This window comes from Vulpes vulpes, chromosome 11 (assembly GCF_048418805.1).
Source record: "Vulpes vulpes isolate BD-2025 chromosome 11, VulVul3, whole genome shotgun sequence".
In the NCBI taxonomy this organism is placed as follows: domain Eukaryota; kingdom Metazoa; phylum Chordata; class Mammalia; order Carnivora; family Canidae; genus Vulpes; species Vulpes vulpes.
This window is the reverse complement of record NC_132790.1, coordinates 26,505,982-26,532,280: the sequence shown is the minus strand read 5'-3', so window position 1 is coordinate 26,532,280 and position 26,299 is coordinate 26,505,982. Positions and strand designations below refer to the sequence as shown.

Genomic DNA, 26,299 nt, shown 5'->3' with positions numbered 1-26,299 from the left:
ATAAATATTTATTGAAGTGTACTAAGGGATACTGGAAGAGCAAGATAGATCTGTTCACTACTCTCTTGGGACATCTATTCTAGTGACCTAGAGTTATCACATAATGGGATTGTACTATGATCTCTTACATTGCAGCACTTGTTCATTTGTTTTTTTAATCACTGTGAATCCCTCCTAAGTGTCAAAATATTGAACAAATACTGAGTGCTTACTATGTAGCAGTCACTGTTCTGGTCAGGGGATGTATTCTTGAATAATATGCAAAATATAGGCAAAATACTTGTCTTGATGAAGCTAACATTTGTGTGATAATCATTTTCACTAAATAATAATATACGAGATTTCTTCACCTCTGTGAAGCAATCCAGGTACCCCTATATCTTTTTGCTTTTTATCTTTTACACCTTCTCATTTTTCATGACCCAGCTCTAATGTCACTTGCTCTGTGAAACCTTTCCTGATCCTTATTTTTTTCCTTCTTTGCAGACAGAATGAAGAACTCCATGGCATTGAGTTTATGGTTCAGTTTAGTTCAGTAAACACTCATTGAACCTCTTCAATGGGCAAGACCCTGTATGAAGTGCTGGGGATAAAGATATAGGTAGGACCTAGGCCTGGCCTTTGAGAGGCTCACACCCTGGAATTGGGAGTGTGAGAAGTGGGGAACAGACAGGTAACTACAGCATGGTGGAGTGTTCCAATTAAGAGATGGACTGAGGTGGTAGCACAGAGAAGGGTCAACCTGAGGAGGGGGAGATCCAGGAAAGCTGTCTGTATGAGCTAGGCGAAGAAGAGGGGCAGAAGTGTCATAGACCAAAGGAATGGAGCAGCACATGGATGTAAATGAGCATCATTACTGTGTGTGTGTTTGTGTGTGCGTGTGTGAGAAAGAGAGAGAGCGAGAGAGAGAGAAAGAGAGGAGGCGTTACAATTAACACTGAGATTAGCTGCTTCAAGTTTGAGATAGAGACCCGAGGTAGCTGAAAATAACTAGGCAGGCAGCCTTTAAGTTTGGAACTTGGACTTTCTTTTTCCTACCATCCAGATAAAGTTCATACTTTCCTTAGGGTTACTTTCTAGACCAGGTAACATGGGGATTATGTGCCTTTCCTAGCCCATTTGTTGTAAATCCACACCTTCTCACCTGCTATTCTTTATTGGGACTTGGAATTTCCCAATGAATTAGTTGTGTCTGGGTCTCTATGCCCTCCACAGGTCTGAGTCTAAGTCATCCTTTATTTATGTATAGAGAATATCTTTTCCCAAATTGTGTCTTATCTTTCAACTCTGTCTTTGCTGTTTTTATCGTACATAGATTTATTTTGTATTAATTATATTAAAAGATCCTTCCTTCCTGATTTGTGATTTGCACATCTTATGTAAGCACTGTAGCCTCACTTCATCATCACAAAATTACTCTCTTGCTCCACCTTCCTGTCCATGTTTCTGTCTCAGTCTATTTCTGGGATCTTTAGTTTTGTGGGTTTTTTTAAGGCCCCAGCTGAGACATATTTTGGAGCCCAGCTGAGACGCATTTTGGAGCCTACATGAGTAGGATGTAACTAATGAGCAAGTTCAAGAGCTCTGAATGGCAGGCTAAGAAGGAGTGTAATATCTATTTTACAGGTGAAGAAACAAAAAAAAAAGGAAGTCAAGGGGTCTTTCCCAAGGTTGAAGATCAAGTAAGTACTATATAGATCAGAATCAAGGTCCTTATATACTGTAAGTCGCTGGAGTCTTCTCCCAAAAGTCATCATCTCTAACATTCCCCAGCCAGCTATTTACTCATTCATCCATTCACCTATGTAGCAGATAGATATGGTTAATCACAAGAGAGATTTCCTGAAAGACAGATTGACTGAATGATTATCGATCTTTCCCCATCAATCTATCCATTCATCTTCCCAACACATTTTTAGTGAATTCTAGGTTCAGTGGTAGCCTCTGGAATTAAATAGGTGAGTAAGATATCAGGGGACCCACAGCAGGTGAGAAGTTGATTAAGGGGAACAAACAATTATAATAAAGGGATAAGCATTATACTAGGAGAGGTATAGAGTACTGTGGGAACACACAGGGCATCCAACCCTTTTTGGGATGGTAAAAGGTCAGAAAATTCATAGTGCCCTGTGTTGAACCAGAGGAGATACCAACATCACTCATTTATTCCACAGATAATTGTGGGATCTGTTATGTGCTAGGTGCTGTGTTAGGTACTGGGAATAAAGAAGTGAGTGTCATAGGTGCTCTTTTTCCTTTAAAGGAATTTAGAATTTAGTTAGGGAGATCAGAAATATGTATAAAAACCTTTGGGCCCTGGGAATACATATTATCCTTCATTTGGCTCACACATGTTTATTGGGTATTTCCTATAAGCATCCCAGAGGTGAAAGAGAGATGGTGGATTGGATATGTTTCCAGATTTGGAGGTTCACAGACCACTGAAGGAACCCCTTCATGATCGCTAGTAATCTTTTGAGGTAGAAAGGGCTCCAGCCATGAAAGAGCTAGAAAAAAAAAATCCAGCATTTAGCCAAAGTAGCTAATTTCCCTCTAGAAGGTTTAGTGAAGACATTGTGGAAAGGGTAGCATCTGGACCATGTCTAGAAAGAAGCTTTTTAAAAATTTATTACCTCTTTTACTTTTTTTTTTTTTTAATTTATGATAGTCACACAAAGAGAGAGAGAAGCAGAGACATAGGCAGAGGGAGAAGCAGGCTCCATGCACCAGGAGCCCAACGTGGGATTCGATCCTGGGTCTCCAGGATCGTGCCCTGGGCCAAAGGCAGGCGCCAAACCGCTGCGCCACCCAGGGATCCTACCTCCTTTACTTCTTATAGTAATTCTCCAAGGCACAGGTTTTTATCTTCATTTTACATGTGAGAAATTTGAGGCATGAAGAGATAAAGGGATTGCCTAGTCACTCAGCTTGGTGGCAGAAACTAGACTCAAATTTAAGCCTCCTATCTCCAACAAAATTGTTGCCTTTCCTACTGCACCACTCTACATATTTATCACTTCCGGAAAACATTTTCTCAGGACATCTGATCCTATCTCTCCACTCTACTCCTTCCTTTTACTGAATCTCATTCCAGACCCTCATTTCAGGAGCCACAATATCCTAGCCAGGTACTTACAGGGTAAGTCTCTGACTCTGCTGAAAGTTGTCTGCAGTTGTTTCAAAGCATACCTGAGAATGCCTGGATCTCTTTATTATTTTTTTTAAGATTTTATTTATTTATTTGAGAGAGAGAGAGAGAGCAGAACAAGACAGCACGAGGGAGGGCAAGCAGAGGGAGAGGCACAAGCAGACTACCTGCTGAGCAAGGAGCCTGACTTAGGCTTGATCCCAGGATCCCAGGATCATGACCTGAGCCAAAAGCTCTCACCTAATCCACTGAGCCACCCAGGTGCCCCCTGGCTGGATCTCTCTCTCTCTCTCTCTCTCTTTTTTTTTTTTTTTTTTTTTTTGTTTTTTTGGCTGCATCTCTTTTTTTTTTTTTGGCTGCATCTCTTTAAAGAAAAATCTCAAATCTCTAAGAGCTCAAGATTTAAGAAATTTAGATCTTGCATTAGAGATTTATATCTAACAGAAGTAGCATTTAAACCATCTCTTTCTTTCTTTCTTTCTTTCTTTCTTTCTTTCTTTCTTTCTTTCTTTTTTGAGAGGGAGAGGGTAGGGAGGGAACAGAGGGAGACAGAGAGAATCTTAAGCCGACTCCATGCCCAATGCGGAGCTTAGTCTCACAAACCTGAGATCGTGACCCGAGCCAAAATCAAGAGTTGGATGCTTAACCAACTGAGCCATCCAGGCACCCCTGAACGAATCTTAAAGCATTAAAGTAACCAGGTGAGATGGAAAAGGCTATTCTAGTCCAAAGAAACAAAGGCAGGAAAGACTGAATGTGTTTGGAGAATAGAAAATGATTCTCTGAGCCTGTTGAGTGGGGTTGACTGGAGCTAGAAAGGTTAGGACATGGAACTCCAGGGGCCTTCAAGAGCAGGCTCAAGTTTGCTCAGTGAGAATCCAATCAGAAGACTGTTGAAATATTCTAGGTGGGAGAGTAAAATATTTAGGAGAAACAGTGAGAGACACAGAAAAGTAACATTACAATAGTTTTTCTGGGGACGCCTGGGTGGCTCAGTGGTTGAGCGTAGGCCTTTGGCTTGGGGCATGGTCCGAGAATCCTAGGATCAAGTCCTACATTGGGCTCCCTGCAGGGAGCCTGCTTCTCCCTCTGCCTCTGCCTCTCTCTGTGTCTCTCATGAATAAATAAATAAAATCTTAAAAAAACAGTTTTTCTGAGCTAGAATTGTCTTGACTAAGTGACCAGTTGATGGAATCTGATTCAATCTAGCATTATTTTTGTCAGATCTCTCTCTCTAGAGCACAGGTTGGGTCATGGCTTTCCCCAACTCAGATAACGTCCATGGCTCTCAGTTACCTACAAGGGGAAGCCTGAGCTCCTAGGCCTGGTGCTAAAAGCCTTCAAGAGCAGGCACCATCCTTTCTGTGTAGCCTTATTATCCCAAACTCCCAAATATACATCCTTCTCCTTCCTGGATTGAGTTGTTTCTTTACTGCAGCAAATGTGCCCACTACCATGCCCTTAGTCCTATGGCCCTTTTTGTTTGGAAAGCTTATTCTTTATTAGCAAACTCAGTTCATCTCTCAAATCCTATTTATGCAGTTCAAATATTAATTTTCATGACATCTTGCCTAAAACGTGAGCCCCCTCTTCCCTGAAGTCTGTTAAAACAAAGAACATTTCTAGCGAGCACTTAGTATGTACTGAGCACTACCATTCTAACTTGATCCTCTCATCTGTCTATTAAGGTAGGTGTTACTACTTCCAATTTACAGATGAGGAAACAGGCTCAGAGGGGTAGAGGAGCATACCCATAGAGTGAGGAAAGACAGAATTCAAACTAGGTTTGTCTGAATCCAAAGGTGTTCTGTATAGTGTTCCAATGAGTTAGGATTGATTTGAACCAAAAAACCCAAGGCCCTTGGTCTCCCTCTTCATTCAAAGAGCCAGCCCATTTCTGAAACAGGAGACTCCTGGGCCTCAGAGATAGGATATGATGCTCCTGGTGAGCTCACAAGCTACATTGGTTGAGAGAACTATGGTGCCCCTTCTCAGTGCTTCTACTTCCTCACTTTCCTTTCTTGACTCTCAGGGAGATGACCTCTTCAGGAATATACAAGCTGGATAACGGGAAGCCTTACCTGAACAACTGCTTTCCAGCCAAAAATCTCCTTCGGACTCCAGAAGAAGGTTCAGGTGACTTCTTTAATTGATACCTTTGCTTCACACCCAGCTCCCACATATATTCCTTCCTCTCCAATCCATTTATTACTACTGTTCCCTGCACAACCTGACCCCATCCCTTTCCATCCATCTTCCCTCAGTAGCCTCAGGGAGCTTTCTAAAATGCACATCGAACCACAGTGTTCCATTCTGTTCAGTGACTTCTCATTGCTGGCTCCTTTACCTGATATTCTGTATTCAGAGTCTAAACTGCCCTTATCCTTTGCTACAATCCCATTCCTTTATGTATGGCCTATTCCATAGTACTTTCTTTTCACATAGCTTGTTTTATTTGCCCAGAATGTTCCAGCTCTCATTCTAGTTATCCAAACTTTTCCCACTCCACAAAACCTAGCTCTTCTTCCTGTCTAGCTACTCCAGCCCTCAATGACCATACTCTTGTGAGCTGTCTTCCTGTTTATTACTCTGCTAAGCTCCTAAATAAAATGGCTAAATAAAATGACTCTGCTAAGTAGTTTTTCAAGCATTCATCTAGTTAAAAACTCCCATGGGACAGGGACTCCTCATAACTCTGGGCAGAGCCCTACAGATGGAACACTGCCGAGAAGTATGAGTTCAGCAGATTGGATTTGTTGATTTGAAAGGGTAGAGAGGGGATCCCTGGGTGGCGCAGCGGTTTGGCGCCTGCCTTTGGCCCAGGGCGCGATCCTGGAGACCCGGGATCAAATCCCACATCGGGCTCCCGGTGCATGGAGCCTGCTTCTCCCTCTGCCTGTGTCTCTGCGTCTCTCTCTCTCTCTCTCTCTCTCTCTGTGACTATCATAAATAAATAATAAAAAAAAAAAAATGAAAGGGTAGAGAAAGGGGGGAAGTACCCCCTTGTTTACTCTAGATGAAATAATTTTCTGGTTACTTTTTATGTGGAATATTAGAAGAACTTTCTTCTCCAATCCATCCTCCCAGCTTCTCTAGAGTGATTTCTTTTATCACATAGAGACATCTGGCCACCTACCTGTTTAAAACCTTCCCGTGGAGCTCTCAGTATGAACTCACAATTGCATCCCCACACCCTCTTCCACACACAGATGAACAATAGAGAAATTAATACAGCCATGTGCATCTAAATGTGTTAGTATATATATATATGTATATTTCTGGTTCACTGAGAACACCTCATTCACAAAGAGTATATGTGGCCCCTAGATCTTGGTTTCTGGATAGATCTTGGTTTCTGGATAGATCTTGGTTTCTCCAGAGAAAAAGTTGTTTCCAAGGCTGGGGCCAGAAAAATACAAATTGTACCTGGAACGTCGTATAGTGACAGGAAGTACAGAAGTGCTCAGAGAAATGATGAGTGCGTGTCAGAAGGACATAGGACCTAACCTGAAGAAGCTCTCAATAGCTAAAGTTAGGACAACCTAAACAACAAAATAAATATAGATAGTATTGGGTTGTAAACTATACAATAAGTAAATATTCATGAGCCCATACTGACACAAATAAATATTTGTATATGTAAATAAGTATAGAAGGAACAGCTCTTCCAACAGTAGAATTTCAGTTAGTAAATATAGAAGGAATGAAGGAAATAGAAAATCACTGTTAAAAGATCACAATAATACTTTTTACAGGTAAGCTTCTAATGGGTGTTGTAGCAGGACTCTCCAGCAAAATAGAACCAATAGGATATGTATTTAATATCCTACTCATTCTGTTTTCATATTCATATATGTGTATGCACACACACATTATCTGTGTTAAGGAATTCTTATGAAATGATGGGGGCTGAAAAGACTGAAATCTGTAGGGCAGGCAAGCTTAAAACTCAGGGACATATTGACATCACCTGCCATCTGATAGGATGCACCAAGAAGGGCACCATGTCACTTCTGTGGTAGTTTTGCCAAAGCACAGAGCCTTCATCTAATTATGGGAAAGCATCAAACAAATTCAAATCAAAGGACATTCTACAAAATAATTGACTAATACTCACAGATTGAGAGATTCTAAGAAGACATGACAACTAAATGAAATGTGAGATCCCCCTGGAACAGAAAGGGGACATTAGTGAGAAAACTGGCAAAGTTCAAAGAAGGGTTATGGGTTAGTTACTAATATTGTACTAGTGTTAATTTATTGCCTTCAATAATTATATAATGATTATATAAGATGTTAACATTAGGGAAACTGGGTGAAAGCTGTACACGAACTCTGTTATTTTCACAACTTTTCTGGAAGTCTTAAATGATCTCAAAATGAAAAATTCCGGGGGGATAAACATTCCCATGGTTGCTTTTTGTGCTAAAAGCCTACCCCAATAAACCCTTGTTTTGGTCCTCTAGACCTTCTCTACTCTGACTCTGCTGACCTCCCCAGCCTCATCTCTTTTCTGTCATGTTCATTTCCTAACACAGCCTGGACCTTATTTTCTCACCTATTTGGGAGTTTGGGAACCAACTCACACTAGAGTCTTTAGGAGTCAGGGCTATTGGAAGAGGACAAACAAAGGTCCATGCGCCAGATGGGAGCAAACCTGGGAAATTGAGCATCTGCAATGTCAGGCCCAGAGTGGGAATGGGAAATGACTCCTGGGAGACATAAGGCAGAACTGTATCCAAGAGGCAGGATTGGCAGCAGTGGTCAGGTGAGCCAGGGCAAGCCCCTGAGGCAGAGGTAGTGGGCCGTTGAAGGCAAGGAGCCAATGGTCAGAGGCACCAAGCTGGTTCCCACAACTCCATGCTGTTCTGTATCTTTCTGATCTTTTTATGCTTCTGGGTACTTGTACTTTTCCTTCTGTCCAAGCTGCCTGTTTTTTCCATTTCCATCAAGTCAAACTTACTGGATGTAGCTCATGCCCTAGGTTAGTAGCTCCCCTTTCTGTGCTTTCACAGCACTTATTCTATTATTAGGCTCCTTTGAGTCAGGGCCTCTGTCTTATTCATCTTCACAGCTCTAGTTCCTAGCACAATGTAAATGCTCAGAAAAGGTATGGATGAGCAGTTGTGGGTAGGTGCTGTAGCTCAGCATTCATTCAGCCGTTCATTCAGTCATGCTCACAATATAGTAAGCTCTGTAAGCCTTGGGAATACTGAGGTGTGTCAGTCAGATGAAACCTGCTCTCTGGAGTTTAGGACAGACAATAAACAAGTGAACAAATAATTATAGATTTCAATGAATGCCTTGGAGTAAATAAACTAATGTAGGAGAGAACAGATTCTAGGATGTTGTCATGAATTTTGTTAGGTGAGCTTACTAGTAAACCTCATACTTTTTGCTCACACAAATTTTTGAGTTCCTTCTACAGTGAACATGTATTAGATTTTTTAAAAGTTCCAACTGTCCAATCATTTTCTTATTGAGCTCTTGATACAACCTTTATGCTGTAATGACGGGATCCAGGGTAAGATCTAGCAAGATGGAGCCCATTGAGTTGTAGCAGGATTTTATCTTTACCCAAGAGATGACCAATGGGAGAGTAACCAGCTGACATAGGAAAGAATGATCAGCTCTGCTGAGGAGGGTCAGAGATGGATTTGTAGAAAAGGAAATCACTTGATCTGGAGTCTTGAAGGAAAATTAGCGTTTGAAGACAAAAGTAAGGAGGAAAGAATTGGACAAGCCTCTTTGAGTCTTAGCCTTTTCATCTGTAAAAATGAGGACAATAACTTCTCCTTCACTATGGTTTGGGGCCAATTAAATGAGGTAGGTATGCAGACATCCCACCTCCCCTACCACCACCACCAGCAGCACAGTGTCTGGTGCATATCAGGTAATGAGCATTTTTGGTTTTGGTATTATAGGTAAATATTCTGTAAACACACTAGTTGTAGCTTTAGAGGAGTTTGCTCCTCCTCACTGTTCTCATCTTCTCAACAGGCCGAGGACACTGGTTAGTGGCTCGGAAACGTAACCTCAAGAAGAAGCCCAAGAGTGTGCGTCAGGCACCACCTGACAGTCAGGAAATCCAGAAGAAGGTTTCTTTTGAGGTCAGGGGGAAGAAAGGGTCTCAACAGGAAAACCAAGAGGACATTCCTGGACATGTGCTGGACCGGGCTTTTCTGGTGAGAGTAAATGTATCCTGGAATGACTGGCAACATCAGCTGATGACTGTCTTGGTGGGGGACAAGGACTTGTCCTGTTCCACTGTGGTACAATGCCCCCAACCCAGCCCAAACTACTAGAGTGATCTTGGCTAACTGAGGATGCTGAAGGGACCCAAAACTCTGTACATCCACCTTGTGAGATAGGGATTATTGTCCCTATTATGTTGTTGCCATTGTGAAGATGGGAAAACTGAGGCCCCAAAGAGGTAATTTGTTTTGGCCATGGTCCCACAGCTGACTATTAGAACTCTGGCTATTTAGGATTAGATCTACTCAGGATGAGGACTCTGGTCTACTGACTCCAAAGCCTGTACCTTTATAGTATCATGTAAGAACTTTTAATTGATTTGGAGAGGCAAACGAGTAGGTCAGGGGAATAGTAAAGTGAAAATCTAATTCTTGTATCTGGTAGGGGGTAGAGATTCTTATTCTCTGGGGAGATTTTTCCAGGAATGGGGGGACTGGGGAGATTCCACACTCTACAACCACTGTCCTGTGGTTTTAATATTTGGCTGAAGTCTGAGGGAGCAGTTCAGATAGTATCAAGTGTCTAGGGCAGGCTTTACAAAGAAGACATGGGGTGGCTCTATTGGAAACCAGCCAGGTAATTTCACATCTGCCCTTTGCAATGACTTGGTGGCTTGGCAAAGAAATACCCATTTTGTAAACCAATATTAATGTCCAGTCTAGTTCTTTACCTAAGAGATGGGTAATAAAAAGAAGTAGTAGTCTAAAAAAGTAGACTTGCTAGTTCACATAGTCCCTATGAAGAACTCTTCAGCCTCCCAGGCTCTGTGGTTCCCAAGGGTGGCTTTCTACACAGATCAGATGTTAAAAGAGAGCTTTGAGAAGGCAGCTTTGAGGTTGCAACTCACCTCAAGGGGGTAGTGTGAGCTTTTTGTAGAGTCCCCTGGTATGTCCTTAGTTGTGATGTCTGCTTCTCATTGGGGGTGCAGAGGACTGAAATAACAGTATCCAGGAAGGGCAGGAAACACTTAACATAGTAGTCTTCTTTTCCCTTTTGTTTCCTACTATGTATATATACCCACATTAATAGAGATGGTGTGTTACTCATGCTGCTGTTTTGTATAGCAGAAACAACAAGGGTGTTTCTCACAGTAATGGGATACCTACTTACCTGCTGGATAGTTCCACTTGAATGTTTCTTTGACACTTCCGGTTGAAATACTGCACCAATTCCCTTACTCCAAGTCCCAAGACATACCTCTTTCCTAGTGTTTACTGCCTCAGTGATGGTGCTGTATCCAAACACTAAGCCAGGAATCTGCTCAAGTATCCTTGACACTTGCTTTCCTTCACCACCCCACTCCTGACACTACCAAGCCCTGGCACTTTTATTAAATAGTTGTCAATTCTGTATTCTTCTCCTCATCTCTACTGCCTCCACCCTAATCTGGGCCACCATCATCTTTTATTAATGTAATTCAATAACTTCCTAACTAGCCTGAACCAACTAGGATGCTTTTATTTAACATACAAAGAAGTCAGAGGCATTGTTATTCCAGGGTAGGTTAATTTACTGTTAAAGGCCCAGGTTCCTTCATCTTTCTGCTGTTATTTCCTTAGCATGTTACCTTGTCCTCTTGGGCTGATTGCCTTCATGATCCCAAGATGGCTGCAGCAACTCCAGTCATCCCATATAAAAGATAACATCCAGAGGTACAAAAAGGATTGTCACTGTCTTATGTCTATTTTTAAAAGTAAGAAAGAGTTCCCCAGAACTGGCCTCCTACAGTGTCTGTCTGATTGGCCAGACCTATATCATATGTCCCAACAGTCATTAGTTAGGGGAATATGACCTCCAAGATTGGATTAGACAGTCAGGACTTATCCCTTGGACCTGGGGCCTAGGACACATCCATGCAGAAAAATGGAATAACGTTGGGGTTCTTTAATAAGTAGTAGTAGAGAAGTTGCCCTAGGGAAGGTAATTAACAATGTCTGGTGTATTCGTCTCTTCGCACCATTTCTATGTGTATCAGACAAAGCAATTTTTATAAAATCAGCTCTTGCCAGAAAAAAAAAAAAAAAAAAAAAAAAAAGCCTGTTAGCTTTCCACTAACTGTAGAACAAAATCCACACTCCTTTACCCAGCCAGTATGGACCCAGGTGATCCAGTGGCTGCCTCCCTGGCCTTGTTGTTTTTCATCCTCTCCAAAGCACCTGGCTTTTTCCTGTCTTGATAGCTTTCACAACCTGTCACCCACTTTTATGGGACCAACTCCTACTTAGCTTTCAGGTCTCGCCTGAAATATTACTTCCTCAACTAGATATTTCCTCATTTTCAGACTGAGGTTAGGACCTGCTGTTATTATCCCCCATAGCATCTTGAATTTCTCCTTTAAAATATTTATCACAGGGGTCCCTGGGTGGCGCAGCAGTTTGGCGCCTGCCTTTAGCCCAGGGCGCAATCCTGGAGACCCGGGATCGAGTCCCACGTCGGGCTCCTGGTGCATGGAGCCTGCTTCTCCCTCTGCCTGTGTCTCTGCCTCTCTCTCTCTCTCTCTGTGATTATCATAAATAAATAAAAAATTTTTTAAAAAGTTAAAACTATCTTAAAAAATAAATAAATAAAATAAAATATTTATCACATTTAGGGGTGCCTGGTTGGCTCAGTTGGTAGAGCATCTGACTTTTGATCTCGGGGTCATGATTTTAAGTCCCACATTGGTTGTAGAGATTTCTTAAAAATAAAGAGAGAATAAATCTGTAAAAAAAGTTTTTATCACCTTTATAAATACTTGCTTGCTACTTGGTTTCCATGCTGTCATAAGTTCTGTGAATAGAATAATTCCATGCTTAAATATGATACCATAAATAAACGACTAACAGAAAAAAAGAATGAGGTTTGGTTAAGAAGAAATAGAAGCTCCAACACTGAGATTTTCCTCTTTTTACTTATGAGGGGCAACATAGTAGTCAAAGGAGCACAGAGTTTAGTGATTACATTTCTGGATTCAAATCATCTAATTTACTAGCTGTGTGACCTTTGGCAAGGCACTTTATCTCTCTTAACCTTATTTTTCTCATTTAAAAAAGGAAAATGGTGATACTTATGTTATCCTATTTAGGATTAGAAGAAAATGTATCGATGCGTATAGCACAGTGCATGGCTCAAACTAATGCCTAGTAAATATTTAGCAAATGAAAGAATGAACAAGTTATTATAAACATGAAGAGATTCGAAAAGCCCCAGAAATACAGATTTTTAAGAGCCAGGTAGAAGAAGTGGGGCTCAGAAAAGACAGAGAAGGAACAGAGAAAGAGGAATCTTAAGAACCCTGTCAAGTCAATGTTACTATCCCCATCTTGCAGATGGGAAACTGAGAGGTAGAAGAGCTGAGGTCGGAGCTGTGGTCTGAGCTGTGGTCTGAGCAACTCCCAAAGCTCATGCTCTTTGAACTGTACTAGGCCACCTTTCTCAACAGGGAGCCATTTGTTGACTTGGCCAATTATATAAGCTTTGTTGGGGCCTTGAGAGCTGACTCTCTGCACTTTGTTTCAGCTGAAGCACCATTGTGTGAGGAAGCCATCAGACCTGTGCAGTGTTAATGTGAGCGGCCTGAAGTTCTCCAAGGTAGGGACAGCCAGCAGAGATGTGATTGGGATGAGCCAGACCTGAGGTGGTTCCTGGCTGTTTGTCCATTGTATCTCCAAAGTCCCTGAGGATTAGAGGGTTGGAGGGGGGTATCAGACAGAGCCTCAATGAGTGGAAACAACATTCAGACACAGTCTTTTGCAGTAAATTTGCTATTGCCATTGGCCTATGTGAGGTGAATTAAAGGAAGTAGCATTATGGGAGTTGGCTTGAATTTATCATAGAATTTATCATAGAATTTATTCATAGAATTACCTAGATTCCATCAGAAGAACCTACAGGAGAAATTTCTCTCAAGATTCAGTGCCAGGAGCGATAATGGTTCTCCCAAGATACTGATTTGTTCTTATAACATGCTGTGACTCATGTAATGAGTCATGTTTTTCTTATATTGGCTAATAGGTAGCTTGAGCCACATTTGTGGCTCCCCACTAGCCAGTGTATAAGCGGGATATTATGGCATATGTTTTCGGTTTGTAGGCCACCCATGGCATATGAAGAGAGATTGGTGGTATAATACTATACAGCAATTAAATAAATCAGTACCATTAACATAACATAAGTCAATCTCAAGAGATTTATGTGTATCAGCAGAAGTGAATCTCAAAAACAATGTTGAGTGAAAAAGGCAGGTTGCAGAATGATAACTGCAGTATGATTGCATCTAATACAGAGTTTTGAACCTTGTAAATAGTATTATATATAGTTTATGGATATACATATATAAAATACCAGTATAAAACAAGTGTGAGAATGATAATCACCAGTTCAGGATAGCTGTTATCTGTGAGAGAGAGAGAGAGAGAGAGAGAGAGAGGAACACAATTGGGGAAGATCATGGGGGCAGGGGGCATGGTCAGCTCTTTAGTGTCTTATTTCTTTAAGGAAATTTGAAACAAAGACAGCAAAATCTTCATATTTATTATTATTTTTTTAAAGATTTTATTTATTTATTCGTAGAGATGCAGAGAGAGAGAGGCAGAGACACAGGCAGAGGGAGAAGCAGGCTCCATGCAGAGAGCCTGACGTGGGACTCTATCCAGGGTCTCCAGGATCACGCCTTGGGCTGCAGGCGGTGCTAAACCACTGCGCCACTGGGGCTGCCCCAAAATCTTCATATTTATTAAAGGTGGATAGTGGTTACATGAGTCTTCTAGTATTATTCACTAGATTTTTCTGTACATTTAAACTGTTTCATAATAGAAAAAAAAGAAGCAGAAAGGCCATTCTGGCCCTTAGCAAGTAGGTGCTCTTTGCTAAGAATATAGCTTATATCCCTTTATATTTTATATTTTCATGCCTTTTGACTGCAGCTCTGGAGCTTTGGCAAAGCCTCCTGGCAGGGAACTAATCTTGGTGTTCTTTTGAAATGCTTCCCACAGGCTAAGGAAAAGGACTTCAAGCATTTTCATTCTGTGATTTACATCAATGCCTCAGAAAACCTGCTTCCTCTAGGTAAGCTTTTCTTCCTTAAAACTACCTTCTGCATCTTAGCCAGCATAGCCAGTCACTCCTATTAGAACTTGCTTGTCAGTGCATTCATGACTATCTGCTCATCTTTTTTTTTTTTTTTGGAGTGCAATAGCCTGGGTACTAGAGAACACCCAGACCAGGATGTCAGAGCAGAGCTGGCAACTACCTACTTAGAGTGTTTCTCTCTGAGCTGCTGCTTCTCTCTCTGTAGATGGAGACAGTTCCTTTTCCTTCTTCCTTCCCAAGGCAGGGTGCTTTGTAGGCTCTGATGAGATAGGTATAGGAAAATGTTTTTAAACCTGTAAGAACTATAGGACTATAGGAGCATAAAGGCTTCTCCTTTTTTCAGCAAGTCCACAGCGACCCCTGCTGGGTGTCAGGACTATGTGCATGCTTGGCCTTTAGAAATGAATGCATCTAATTTTCCTGTTCTGGTGAGCTCATAGTTTGGTGGGAAAGATGGGTTCAGACACAGACAATTATAGCAGGGTATGGTAAGTGCAGTGATAGAAGGAATAAGAAAATGCTATGCAAGCGTATAAGCAGGACACCAATCCAGACGAGAGTGTCAGGAGAAACTTCTGAGCATAGGGGCACCTAGCTGAGACCTAAAAAATGAACAGGAATTAGAAAGTATTTCAGTCCAGTGGAGCAGATGTGGGACAGCAGTGCCTGATCAGGATGCTGAAGAGGTCTATGGCCCTACCACTCTGAAAGTGTCAGATCTTGTCTGATCTCGAAAGCTAAGCAGGGTCAAGCCTGGTTAGTACTTGGATGGGAGGATGCTGAAGAGGCTTTGTATGTTTGCAAGGGATGTGAGTAGGGGAAAATGAAGACCAGAAAGGTTGGAAGGGACAAGAATATCAAGGGTCTTGAGTTGTAATTAATCTAGCAGGCAAAAGAGAGCCTCAGAAGGCTTCTAAATAGAGAAGCTCAGTGGGGGCTGTGAGGAGCGTGAATGATAAGAAAAGAAGATGGAGACCAGGAAATCTGGGAGATGATTTCATTTTTCCCAGAGGCAGGGTAGGGAGGTCTGAGCCTAGGCAGTAGAGGTGAGGGCAATGGCAAGAGATATTCAGGAGAAGGTAGAAATAACAGGACTTGGTAGCTAATGGGCACATGGAAAGAAGGAGCCAAAGGAGTTCACGTAGAGAGCACTAGAGGAGAGGCTGGTTTCGAGAGAAATCAGGTAAGTTCAGTTTTTAATAGTTGAGATTGAGGGATGTTTTTTAAAAAAACATGTGATATACAGTCCCTGCCCTTGAGAAAACACTGTCAGGAGAGTGGGTTTAAAATACAAAGGCTTATAGGCATAGGAAAAGATACTCAGCCTCACTAATAATTGAAACCATCAAAATCCTGTTTTTTGCCTATCAAATATTGGCAAACATGAGAAGGACTGATTGATGACAGCCAGCATTGATAGGGAAACGGTTACTCTCGTATTCTACTGGCAGAAGTATAATAAATTGGTGCAACATCTTTGGAAGACAGTTTGGCAGTGTCTCTTAAAATAGTCATTGTCTTTATTTTATTTGTTTATTTTTTGAAAGATCTCATTCATTTATTTGACAGAGAGGGTGCACACAAACAGGGAGTGGCAGGCAAAAGGAAAACAAGCTACCTGAGGAGCAGGGAGCCCAATGCAGGACTTAATCCCAGGATCGCAGGACCATGACCTGAGCTGAAGGCAGACATTTAACTGACTGAGCCACCCAGGAACCCAGTAGTCATTGCCTTTAATCTAGTAGTTTCACTTTCAGGAACTTATTCTACAGAAACACACTTGTACAGAGACACTCATTGGAAACATCCTGAAATACCTACCAAGCAGTCTTTTTCCTAGACTGTAGTGAACATTCTGACTCACAAGGCCACCATCTGCCCCCTTGACATCAGAAGGCTCTAAGTCCTTCCACACAGTATTCCAGCAATACAGCATCTGCACTTGTTTCTCAGTGGAGTCCTCACAACAGTTCCTGTAGCAGTCCATGAAGCCGTCTGTGGGCCATTCTCTGCAGCCCCCTGCTCAAGTCCAAGACAGCAAGACTCTTCATTTGGTAGATGTTGGAGCCACTCTGGTTTAGAAGCCTCATTCCCTACAGGAGCAAATAGCTATTGTAACGCTCCATAAACATAGCTCCTAGAGTCCCGGCAAAATACATGACTAATTATGGGAGTCGCCACACACAGGGAGGCCCAAAGTTATGGTACCCCTTCAGATGTTTATAGTTCATTTATAGTTTGCCCTTGTCCGTATGTGATTTACTAATCTGGCATCATTTTTACCATAATAATATTGCCTAACTATTTTGCCATACCATATGTTTCAGGATACTAGGGAAAAGGGCTAGAAAGTTAATGAAGTCCAATTCGCATGCAGAAGGGGAAAAGTGTTCTTATTTTTATCCAGATAGCCCAAAGGCTATCAATAGGGAAATGGTTAAATAAATTCAGGTAATGTCTATAATATAGAACATAATCTGACATTATGCAGATCTGTATGTTTTGACATGGAACAAGCTTCTTTTTTAGACTTATTTATTTGAGAAAGAGAGAGCAAGCAGTGTGGGGAAAGACTGAGGGAGAGGGGGAGAGAAGCTCAAGCAGACTCTGTGAGCACAGAGCCCAATGGGGGGATCAACATGCGGCTCAATGTGGGACTCGATCTCAGAACTCTGAGATCACAATCTGGGCCAAAATCAAGAGTTGGACACTTAACAAACTGTGCCACCCTGGCGCCCTAGCATGGACCAATCTTTAAGTCATATTGTTAAGGGAAAAAGGCAAATCACAGTACAACGTATATGGTCTGATTCCATTTGTATAAAAAGGTGTGTGTGTGTGTGTGTGTGTGTGTGTGTGTGTGTGTCCATGAGAAAAATTCTGGAATATTACACATGAAACTTTCAGTGGTTATCTCTGAGTATTGAGATTAAAGGGAACTTTGGGGCAGCCCCAGTGGTTGAGCAGTTTAGTGCCACCTTCAGCCCAGGGTGTGATCCTGGAGACCTGGGATCGAGTCCCATGTCGGGCTCCCTGCATGGGGCCTGCTTCTCCCTCTGCCTGTGTCTGTGCCTCTCTCTCTCTGTGTGTCTCTCATGAATAAATAAAATATTTTTTTTAAAAGGGGACTTTAGTTTTTCTGTATTTTTTTACTTTTTTTGGTAGGCATGTTTTTTATAATAAATAACAAATATAATTTTTAAATGGGCTTTGGAGTTAGACATAAATTCAATTCTTGGCCCTTTTACTTCCCAGCAATTCCATTTCTAGCAAATCACTTAGCCTAGCCGAGCTTCGATTTTCTCAGCAGTAGAATGAGAGTAGTAATCCCTGTTGTTCCTCCATGGAGGAATCCCTGTTGTTCAGGATTGTTAGAGATTTAGAGGTGGTATGTACAAAGCTCCTGACCATAAGCCTGGTCTAACCCAGTGGGAACCCAGTAAATGACCACTGTTTACATCTTTCTCTTAGGTCCTTCACAACTAGCTGATTCTTTCTTTCTCCTTCCCTTGTAGAGGCATTTCATACATTTCCAACATTAAAGGAACTGGAGCTTGCATTTAATGGAATTAAAACAGTCTACGTGAAATATGGAGACTTTAAGTTCTTGGAAGTAAGTTGGAGGTAGGGAGTTTTTGGTGCCCACTTGTTTCCCTATAAAGAATGGGTGTAGTAGAGGTTTCTACTGCTTATAACAGTTGGGATGGAGTTCTCTGGGCCTTTAGAGCCAGACTCTTGCTTCATAGCAGTCCTCTGTAGAGGCTGGCAGGGTTGGTGGTGGTAATGAGGGTAGTGGTCATGGCAGCGATGGCAAATAGGTGAGACTATATCATACCTGTGGCTATTGTGCATGGTTCTGGAAAAGAAATGCCAAACACCATGCCAAAGGAGTCTGTGCAGAAAACTGACTTTAAACAGAGCATGGTAGGAAGGAGAGTTTGAGGGAAGATCTGGATCCAGTGAGGGTTGAGGGCATTGGAGTTTAAGTGCTAGGCACAGCAGATTGGACCAGCTGAACTAGAGGCATTACAGACTGATACCAGAGACCCATCCTGGTCTAAATGAGCCAGATTGGCTCCTGTGGGCTCAGGTAAGGAGGCTAAAGGCCTAGTTTATGGAACCAAAGGTGATTGTGAAATAGGAATCCTATGAGTTCTAAAGCACACTCTTGACATTTATGCATCCATAGCTGTTCTCCAAACCCCAGATTCAAAAATACAGAAAAATTTGTTTGCATTCTTGGCTTTCTCCAAAACTAAGTTTCCTATAGTGATGCATTTTCTATGCATGTTCTCATACTTGAAGTTAATCACCTCTTCAACTTCCATGAAAACTTTAGGGCCATTTTTCACAAAGTAACAAAGCTTTTGTCACTCCCTGAAAGTCACTGCCTACATGGAGATTAGAGTTGGAGCAAGGTATGGGGCTGGGCACCTGCCCAGGCTCATTCATTAAATAAAGGGACGCTTCCCCACATGTTGGCCTTATAGTACAAGTGTTTTTGATTCAAATCTCAGCAGAATGTCTATGCGTCATAAGCCTTAGGTTGACCCCAAAGAGTTGATAAATTATTCAATCTGCCAATATCAAGGGCCAGCCACTCTTCACAAAAGCCTCACTTAAGTCTTGTCTGGGAGAGAGAGTCCTTTCACAAAAGTGAATATTTCAGAGTTGATGCCCTTTGTATGCCAGAGTTTTAAAAAGTTTTAACTGCTTGGGACGGCGGCCTTTCTAAAACGGATGATATGTCCTTTTGTTCTTTTGCTTTACGCTCTGTGGTTTCAAGTCATATTGAGGATAGAAGTGATTTACCATGATTTGGAACAGGAGTTGTGCTTAGACTTGTCCAGGAAGCAGAGCTCTTGAAAGTCCAATAAAGCAGAGAGAGTATAAATTGACAACTGGTATAATTTTTTGCTATGTTAAAAAAAAACATTGTTAGATTTTAGTATAAACAGTGGGAAACAGATCCCAGATGCTAGAGATAGAAGTAGCCATTTCTTTGACCTGCAGGCCTGGGAGCTTCTTATGAACTTCCTTTTTTTTTTTTTTTTTTTTTTTACTTTTTAAAAAAGTAGTTATTTGTATGTTTGTCACGCATTGTCATGCATTGTGTCAGGCATCTTGTCTTCCTCACCCCTACTATTTCAAATCCTTATTTTAAGTGCCAGTGGGCCCTAGGGAGGGGAATGACTATAGGCTCTGACACCACACCTGACAAGCTTGGATCTACTGATTGATTGTGATTGACTTTTCGATGCCCTACTTCTTTGATAGCTTCTGATGAAGATTATTTATCTGATAGACCCAGCCTTATCCAAGAGAATTTATTTACATAAGAGAGCAGACCAAAGTCAAGATGCCAAATATAAATGAGAAGAGGAAATCTCTTGGCTAGTGATTTGTTTCTATCTCTGTGATTTATAAGGTCTCTCTAAGAAAAAGCATAAAACTGTCAAAAGTCCTAAAATTGCAGTTCACAGTAATGAATACTTTGATGTGTAATAAAGCTTGTTATGACTCAGCAGATGCAGTAGATTAGGAATCTTCTGTTCTTGTTTGCCAGAAAGGCTGCCATCCAAAGAGTAGAATTCTTCAGCAGTCAATTTAGAAAAACCTAACTTTGCTGTGATTTGATTTTCTTCATACCAGTCTGAAAAAGGCTCAGCTGGAGCCCTGCCCTGATAGTCAGAAGGCTTCATTTCTTGTCTTGGTTCTGCCACTATTTGGACATAGCTCCTTGGCCAAATCACTTCCCTTCTCTTGTACTTAAGTTTCCTCCTTTGTAAATTCTGGGCCAGCTGTGAAGTTCTGGGACCTGTGATTCTAAGACTATCCATTTCTTTGATCTGCTCGTAATTCTGTGGAAATTAAATTAGGCCCCAACATTAAATAGCCAAACCAGCTAGGACAAAGGTCAGCAAACTTCTTCTGTAAAGTGAATGTATTAAGTTTTGTAGTCTGTGTGGTCATTACTAGTCACAACTGTTGTTAACTAATCAACTCTGCTGTTATAGAAAGAAAGCAGCCATAGATACTATGTAAACAAATGAACGTGGCTGTGTTCTAATAAACCTTTATGATGCTGAAATTTGAATTTCACATAATTTTCACACAATAATCTTCATTTAATCTTTTTTCAGCCATTTAAAAGTGTAAAAATTACTCTTAGCCCACAGGCCATACAAAACAGGCAGTAGGATGGATGTGGCAGAGAGGTGTTAGTTTACCAACTCCTGAGCTAGCATACTGATGTAACAGCTCAGTGTGGTTGGAATGGGAAGTAAAACACAGTAGAGTGTAAGTGATAGATGAGCCTGGGTAGGTAGCAGAAGAAAGACTGCAGGAAGTATCCAATGGATGATAGGTATGGCTGCTGCACGAAGCATGAGTTGGAACAACATGAGAGAGATATTAAGGAAATAGTATCCATAGGTCTTATTGACTATCCACATATGGGTATGATGGAGAGGATTTTCCTGACCTTTACCTATGATTATCTGAGCCAGCTTTCCAGGTCTTCCTCCCTTTTTTTTTTTTTTTTTTTAAAGATTTATTTATTTATTTATGATAGAGAAAGAGAGAGAGAGAGAGAGGCAGAGACACAGGAGGAGGGAGAAGCAGGCTCCGTGCCGGGAGCCTGACGTGGGACTCGATCCTGGGACCCCAGGATCGTGTCCTGGGCCAAAGGCAGGTACTAAACCGCTGAGCCACCCAGGCTCCAGGTCCCTCCAGGTCTTCCTCCTTGAAGGCTTCTCTCTTTGCCCCTGCCAAGTAGAATCATCCCTTTTTGTGAACTCTCAAAACTTGGAATTTGCTGATGGCAGCATGAACTTAGCACCCCTTTGGTGCTTGGCACCTTTCACGGCCTACCCAGTCTTATCAAACCGTCTGTTATACCACAGGTTCTAGTCATGCCCAAACTATTTGCAGTTCTTAGAACAAAGCAGGCTACCTCCTATCTCCTGGCTGCATTGCGTTTCTTTTTGCCTTTAACAGTTTGGTGAATACCAACTAGTCTCTGAGGACAACTCAAGCATCACCTGCTCTGTGAAGCCTGCTGAATCTTCTGGTAGAGCTGCTTAATATTCCTTCCTTTGTGCTTCCTTTGATCTGTGTTCAGACCTCTATCCCAGCAGCATTGCTACTTAGTAGACACTAAAATATATGTATCTAGCTACCCAACTAGGTTGTGAGCAGCAGAGGACAGACTGGCATAAAATAAGCCTTCAGCACATGGTCCTTGAATGAAGAGATGGTTATAATGATGACAGCCAACATGAACTAAGTACTTACTATGTGGCAGACTCATGCTAAAGGTTTTACCTACATAATTTCTCATAAGAATTCATTAGTATTTCTATTTTATAGATAAGGAAGCTCGGGTCAAGTAATTTGCACAAATCACACATTTGGCTGGTATTTAAACTCAGGTCTACAGAACCAATCAATTGATTACTACAGTGGAGTCAGACCAAATCCAGTCCTCCTTTGGCAGTGACCTCCAGCCACTTGTTTATGTGTCTGACTGACTGTGTAACACTGATAGTGGTGCTGCGAATGGGGAAGGAGTCTCTTTGGTCAGTGCCACAGAATAAATCAAGATTTGCAGTGGGAGATGAAGCTAGCAAGTCATCTGGGAACTGACTGTAGTAGGCCTTAAATGTTAACCCAGAGAGTCAAGAAGGCTTCAGGCTTATGAGTGATGGGGTTGCCTAGGTTAAAGGAAGAAGTAGTTAGCTCCCACCTCATGTATGAGTATCCTTGTCATGTATAGTCCATCTGTTCTCCCATTTTTTATCTTTGTGCCCTAGTTCCTGGACCTTTCCTTCAACAGTCTGACTGCAGAGGCCATTTGTGATCTGGGGATTTTGCCACACCTCCGTGTCCTACTCCTCACGGGCAATGGGCTCACCTCCCTGCCACCCAATTTGGCTGTCACGGAACAGTAAGTTCTATATCCTAGGATCTGTCCCATGTGCTCCTCATGAACCTTTGGGTGCAAGTGTGCCAGGAAATGGCCCCGAAGTGGCCCCTACAGCTCAGAAGTGCTGTAAAGATAGGCTGTGAGTGCTCAAAACAGGGAAAATGCTGCCTGCTGAAGCTCGTAGGAAAGACAGTCATGGGAACAGGGCCCCAAAGAATGATGAGGCTTCAGATGGTGTCTTCACACTCTACTGTGCTATTAGGAGACACTCAGGTATCTAGCAAGTCACTTTCCTGGTCTCTGATTAGTCATTGGTAAATTGTGGATATTGTTGCCAGACTATTCCCCTTCACAAACCTACTAAGCTTTATATATTCCCATGTTCCCATTTTGCACCTTTGTTTAAGCCATGCCTTCTGACCAGAATGTATGATAATGCCATATACATAGTGCTTACTATGTGCTAGATGCTGTTCTCAGCACATTATACATATTAACTCATTTAATTCTTAAAATAGACCTATGAAGTATGTATCCTGTTACTATCCGTGTTTTATATAGATGAGGAAATTGAGGCACAGATATGTTAAATAACTGCTGATAAGTGACTGAGCCAGAATTTAATGAAGTCCATCGGATTCCAGGACCATGTTTATGACCATTATCTTTTTTTTTTTTTTTTAAGATTTTATTAATTCATGAGAGACAGACAGAGGGGGCGCGGGGCAACGACACAAGCAGAGAGAGAAGCAGGCTCCATGCAGGGAGCCTGATGTGGGACTTGATCCCAGGACTCCAGGATCACACCCTGGGCTGAAAGCAGGAGCTAAACTGCTGAGCCACCCAGGGTTCTCTTATCTTCTCTTCTATCTTTTCTTCTCTTCTGCATGTATTCCAAGGGTCTGCTCAAATCCTCCTGTCCCTATCAGAAGCCTTCCCTGACTGCTTTAAACCATACTTCTTCCTCCCTTCTCTAAGCATCTGTTGAATTTAATGTTTTTTATCTTACTTTAGAACTTAACATATTCTATTGTGGCTTATGTCTCACAAATATGTATATATATGTGTAATAGATTAATGGATGATATACATACAGTCTCGTAAGCAGATTGTGAGCACTATGAGGGCAGAGGCTGTGTCTTAGTCATCTTGGATTAGAAGCACCTAGATGAGGACCCAGTGCTTTTGCACATTGAGGTGTTCAGTGGATGTTAACTAATTTAGAGATGGTGAAGGAGAAAGTTATGATGATGATGTTGTGACGATGGTAGATGTGATGGAATTTATAGTGATGATAGAGGTTGGTTAGTTGCCCAAAGGATTTGGATAATAGTGATCATTATATTAGGGATTTCATTATGCTCTTTTTGTTTGCAAGTGACGGAAGTCAACTCAAATTAGCTTAACCAAAAAGGGAATTTATGGGGCACCTGGGTAGCTCAGTTGGCTGAGCGTCTGACTCTTGATTTTGGCCCGGATCAGGGTCTTGGGGTCATGAAATCAAGCCCTACATGGGGTCTGCTCAAGGATTCGCTTCTTCTCCCTCTGCCTCTCCCCCCACTTGTGTGTGTTGTCACTTTCTCTCTAAAATAAATAAATCTTTGAAAAATCAACACCCCCCCAAAAGGGAATTTATTTGTTCATGTACCTGTAAAGGTCTAATAGAACTCTAGATTCACTTTGGCTGGATACAGGTGCACAGGATGTTGTCAGGGCTCTGCATGTAATTCAGTGTGTTTCTTGAGTATGCACATAACCTTGGTCTTGTCTTTTCTCTTACTTGCTTTCTCAGGCACACATACACATCTTTTTTTTCCCCTCAGTGTTGGCTTCATCTTAGGCAACTTTCTCTATGACCAGATACATGTCAGTCAGGGTCTGGTCAGGAATATAAAACCGATGTGAAGTATTGCAAATTAAGGGAAGTTAATTGTTTTTCATGGGGAGAGATAATAATTGGCATATTATGGAAACATTTTTTAAAGATTTTATTTATTTATTCATGAGAGAGAGAGAGAAGCAGAGATATAGGCAGAGGGAGAAGCAGGCTCACCTCAAGGAGCCTGATGTGGGACTCGATCCCGGCACTCCAGGATCTCGCCCTGGGCTGAAGGCAGGCGCCAAACCCCGAGCCACCCAGGCATCCCTATTATGGAAAATTTCAAACACACATAGAAATAGAGTCAATGGCAAAATGAACTTCCAAGCACCCATCACCTAACAATTATTGCCTAACAGTTCTAAGGTCATAGCCAATCCTGTTTCATATATATCTTCACCACACCCAACCTTATTTTTTTTTTAATTTTTTTTTTTAATTTATTTATGATAGTCACACACAGAGAGAGAGAGGCAGAGACACAGGCAGAGAGGCAGAGAAGCAGGCTCCATGCACCGGGAGCCCGATGTGGGATTCGATCCGGGGTCTCCAGGATCGCGCCCTGGGCCAAAGGCAGGCGCCAAACCGCTGCGCCACCCAGGGATCCCACACACCCAACCTTAAATTATTCTTAAGAAAAATCTCAGACATATCTAGCCATAAATGAATACAGAGATTCATGTAGTTTCATCTGTAAATAATCCAGTATGTACCTCTAAAAGATAAAGACTCTTAAAAAAATCATAATCAGAGGTCTCTGGGTGGCACAGATGGTTAAGTCTTTCAGCTCAGAGCCCAACATCAGGCTCCTGGCTCAGTGGGTAGTCTGCTTCTCTCTCCCCTTCTGCTTTCCCCCCTGGTCATTCTCTCTCTCTCTCTGAATCAAATGAATAAAATCTTTTAAAAAAAGAAAGAAGTCATAATCAGAGTACCTTTATTCCACCTAAATATTAGCAACAATAAATAGAGGGAATTGTTTCCATAGGCAGTGGAAGGGCTGCAAGAGCAAGGATGAAAGTTGATACCCAGAGATCAGAAGCCACCCACACTCCCTGGACTCAAGCCCACAAGCCTATTCCTGCTGTTGGGGTTTTTGAGAGGTTGTTGCTGTAGTTCTAGATCTGCTGCAGATGTGCTGCCTCAAACAGAGCTGGAACCTCTACCAGCATGGATGCCATTGCTACACTGCTGCTGTTACCAGCAAGCTGTCAGAAACCAAATGAGGGAGTTGCTTCTGCCCCTGTTCTGGCCTTCCAGGCTTACCAATCCCTCCCTTGGCAGTATCTCACTGGAAGCCAATTGGAAAGGTGGTCTGGGAAGTGTAGCTTAGGAGTAGCCTCAGCCCTTTATAATACATAGTAGAACACAGAGGAAAGGAGTAAAATTCAAGAACAAATAGGCAGGTGACTGGTGCCACCCAACCCTTGGAAACCCAACATCTATTGTCCTCCTTCTCTCCATGTTTAATTTTCTTACAACACTAGCAACCACAGTGTGCTTTCATCTTACGTGAAAGAACTTTTCCTCTTATGAAGATACTTTTCACCTTCTTCTATAAAGGGATGAGACACAGTTCCATCAGTCACTGTATCCATTTCTGGGTGATACTATTTTCTCTTCTAAAGCAATCACAGTGCTAAGTGGATGTTTTAGAACCTAAAAACTAAGTTGCAAAATCATTTATCACTAGCAATTTACATACACATAACAAGTAGGGAAGAAAATATACATATTTGATATAGTAATTTTTTCTTAACTGGTCAGGAGGCCATACATAGTATGTATTTATGAATCCTTCTTCCACCACCTATTTAATGTTCCTTCTCCTTTATCTAGCATCTTGGTTATTTGGGCTCTTTAACTGATGTGGTATCCTAAATGTTCATTCCTGAAGGATTGGAGTTATTAATGCTTTTTTATTGGGATGCTGTAGTCTTCTATTAATGCTTTTTAAAATTATGGTAACATACTCATAACATAAAATTTACCATCTTAACCATTTTTTTAAAAAAATTTTAAA

At 41.7% G+C, this 26,299-nt stretch overlaps 1 protein-coding gene across 9 annotated transcripts in view; it reads left to right on the top strand.

Annotated features, from left to right (window-relative positions):
- The window catches only part of XRRA1 (X-ray radiation resistance associated 1), a 62,537-nt gene that overhangs the window by 1,491 nt on the left and 34,747 nt on the right, over positions 1-26,299 (top strand). For 5 of the 9 annotated variants that reach the window (XM_072725922.1, XM_072725920.1, XM_072725921.1 and 2 more), the window contains exons 2-7: positions 5,181-5,284; positions 9,149-9,333; positions 12,902-12,973; positions 14,377-14,449; positions 17,989-18,086; positions 22,288-22,421. In XM_072725922.1, coding sequence (XP_072582023.1) covers positions 22,379-22,421 — 43 coding nt within the window. In that variant the 5' untranslated portion in view covers positions 5,181-5,284; positions 9,149-9,333; positions 12,902-12,973; ... (1 more) ...; positions 17,989-18,086; positions 22,288-22,378. Of the gene's footprint in view, positions 1-1,626; positions 1,683-5,180; positions 5,285-9,148; positions 9,334-12,901; positions 12,974-14,376; positions 14,450-17,988; positions 18,098-21,472; positions 21,546-22,287; positions 22,422-26,299 lie in introns of those variants that run through there. The other 4 variants (XM_026010475.2, XM_072725923.1, XM_072725924.1 and 1 more) reach the window with 3 other exon arrangements.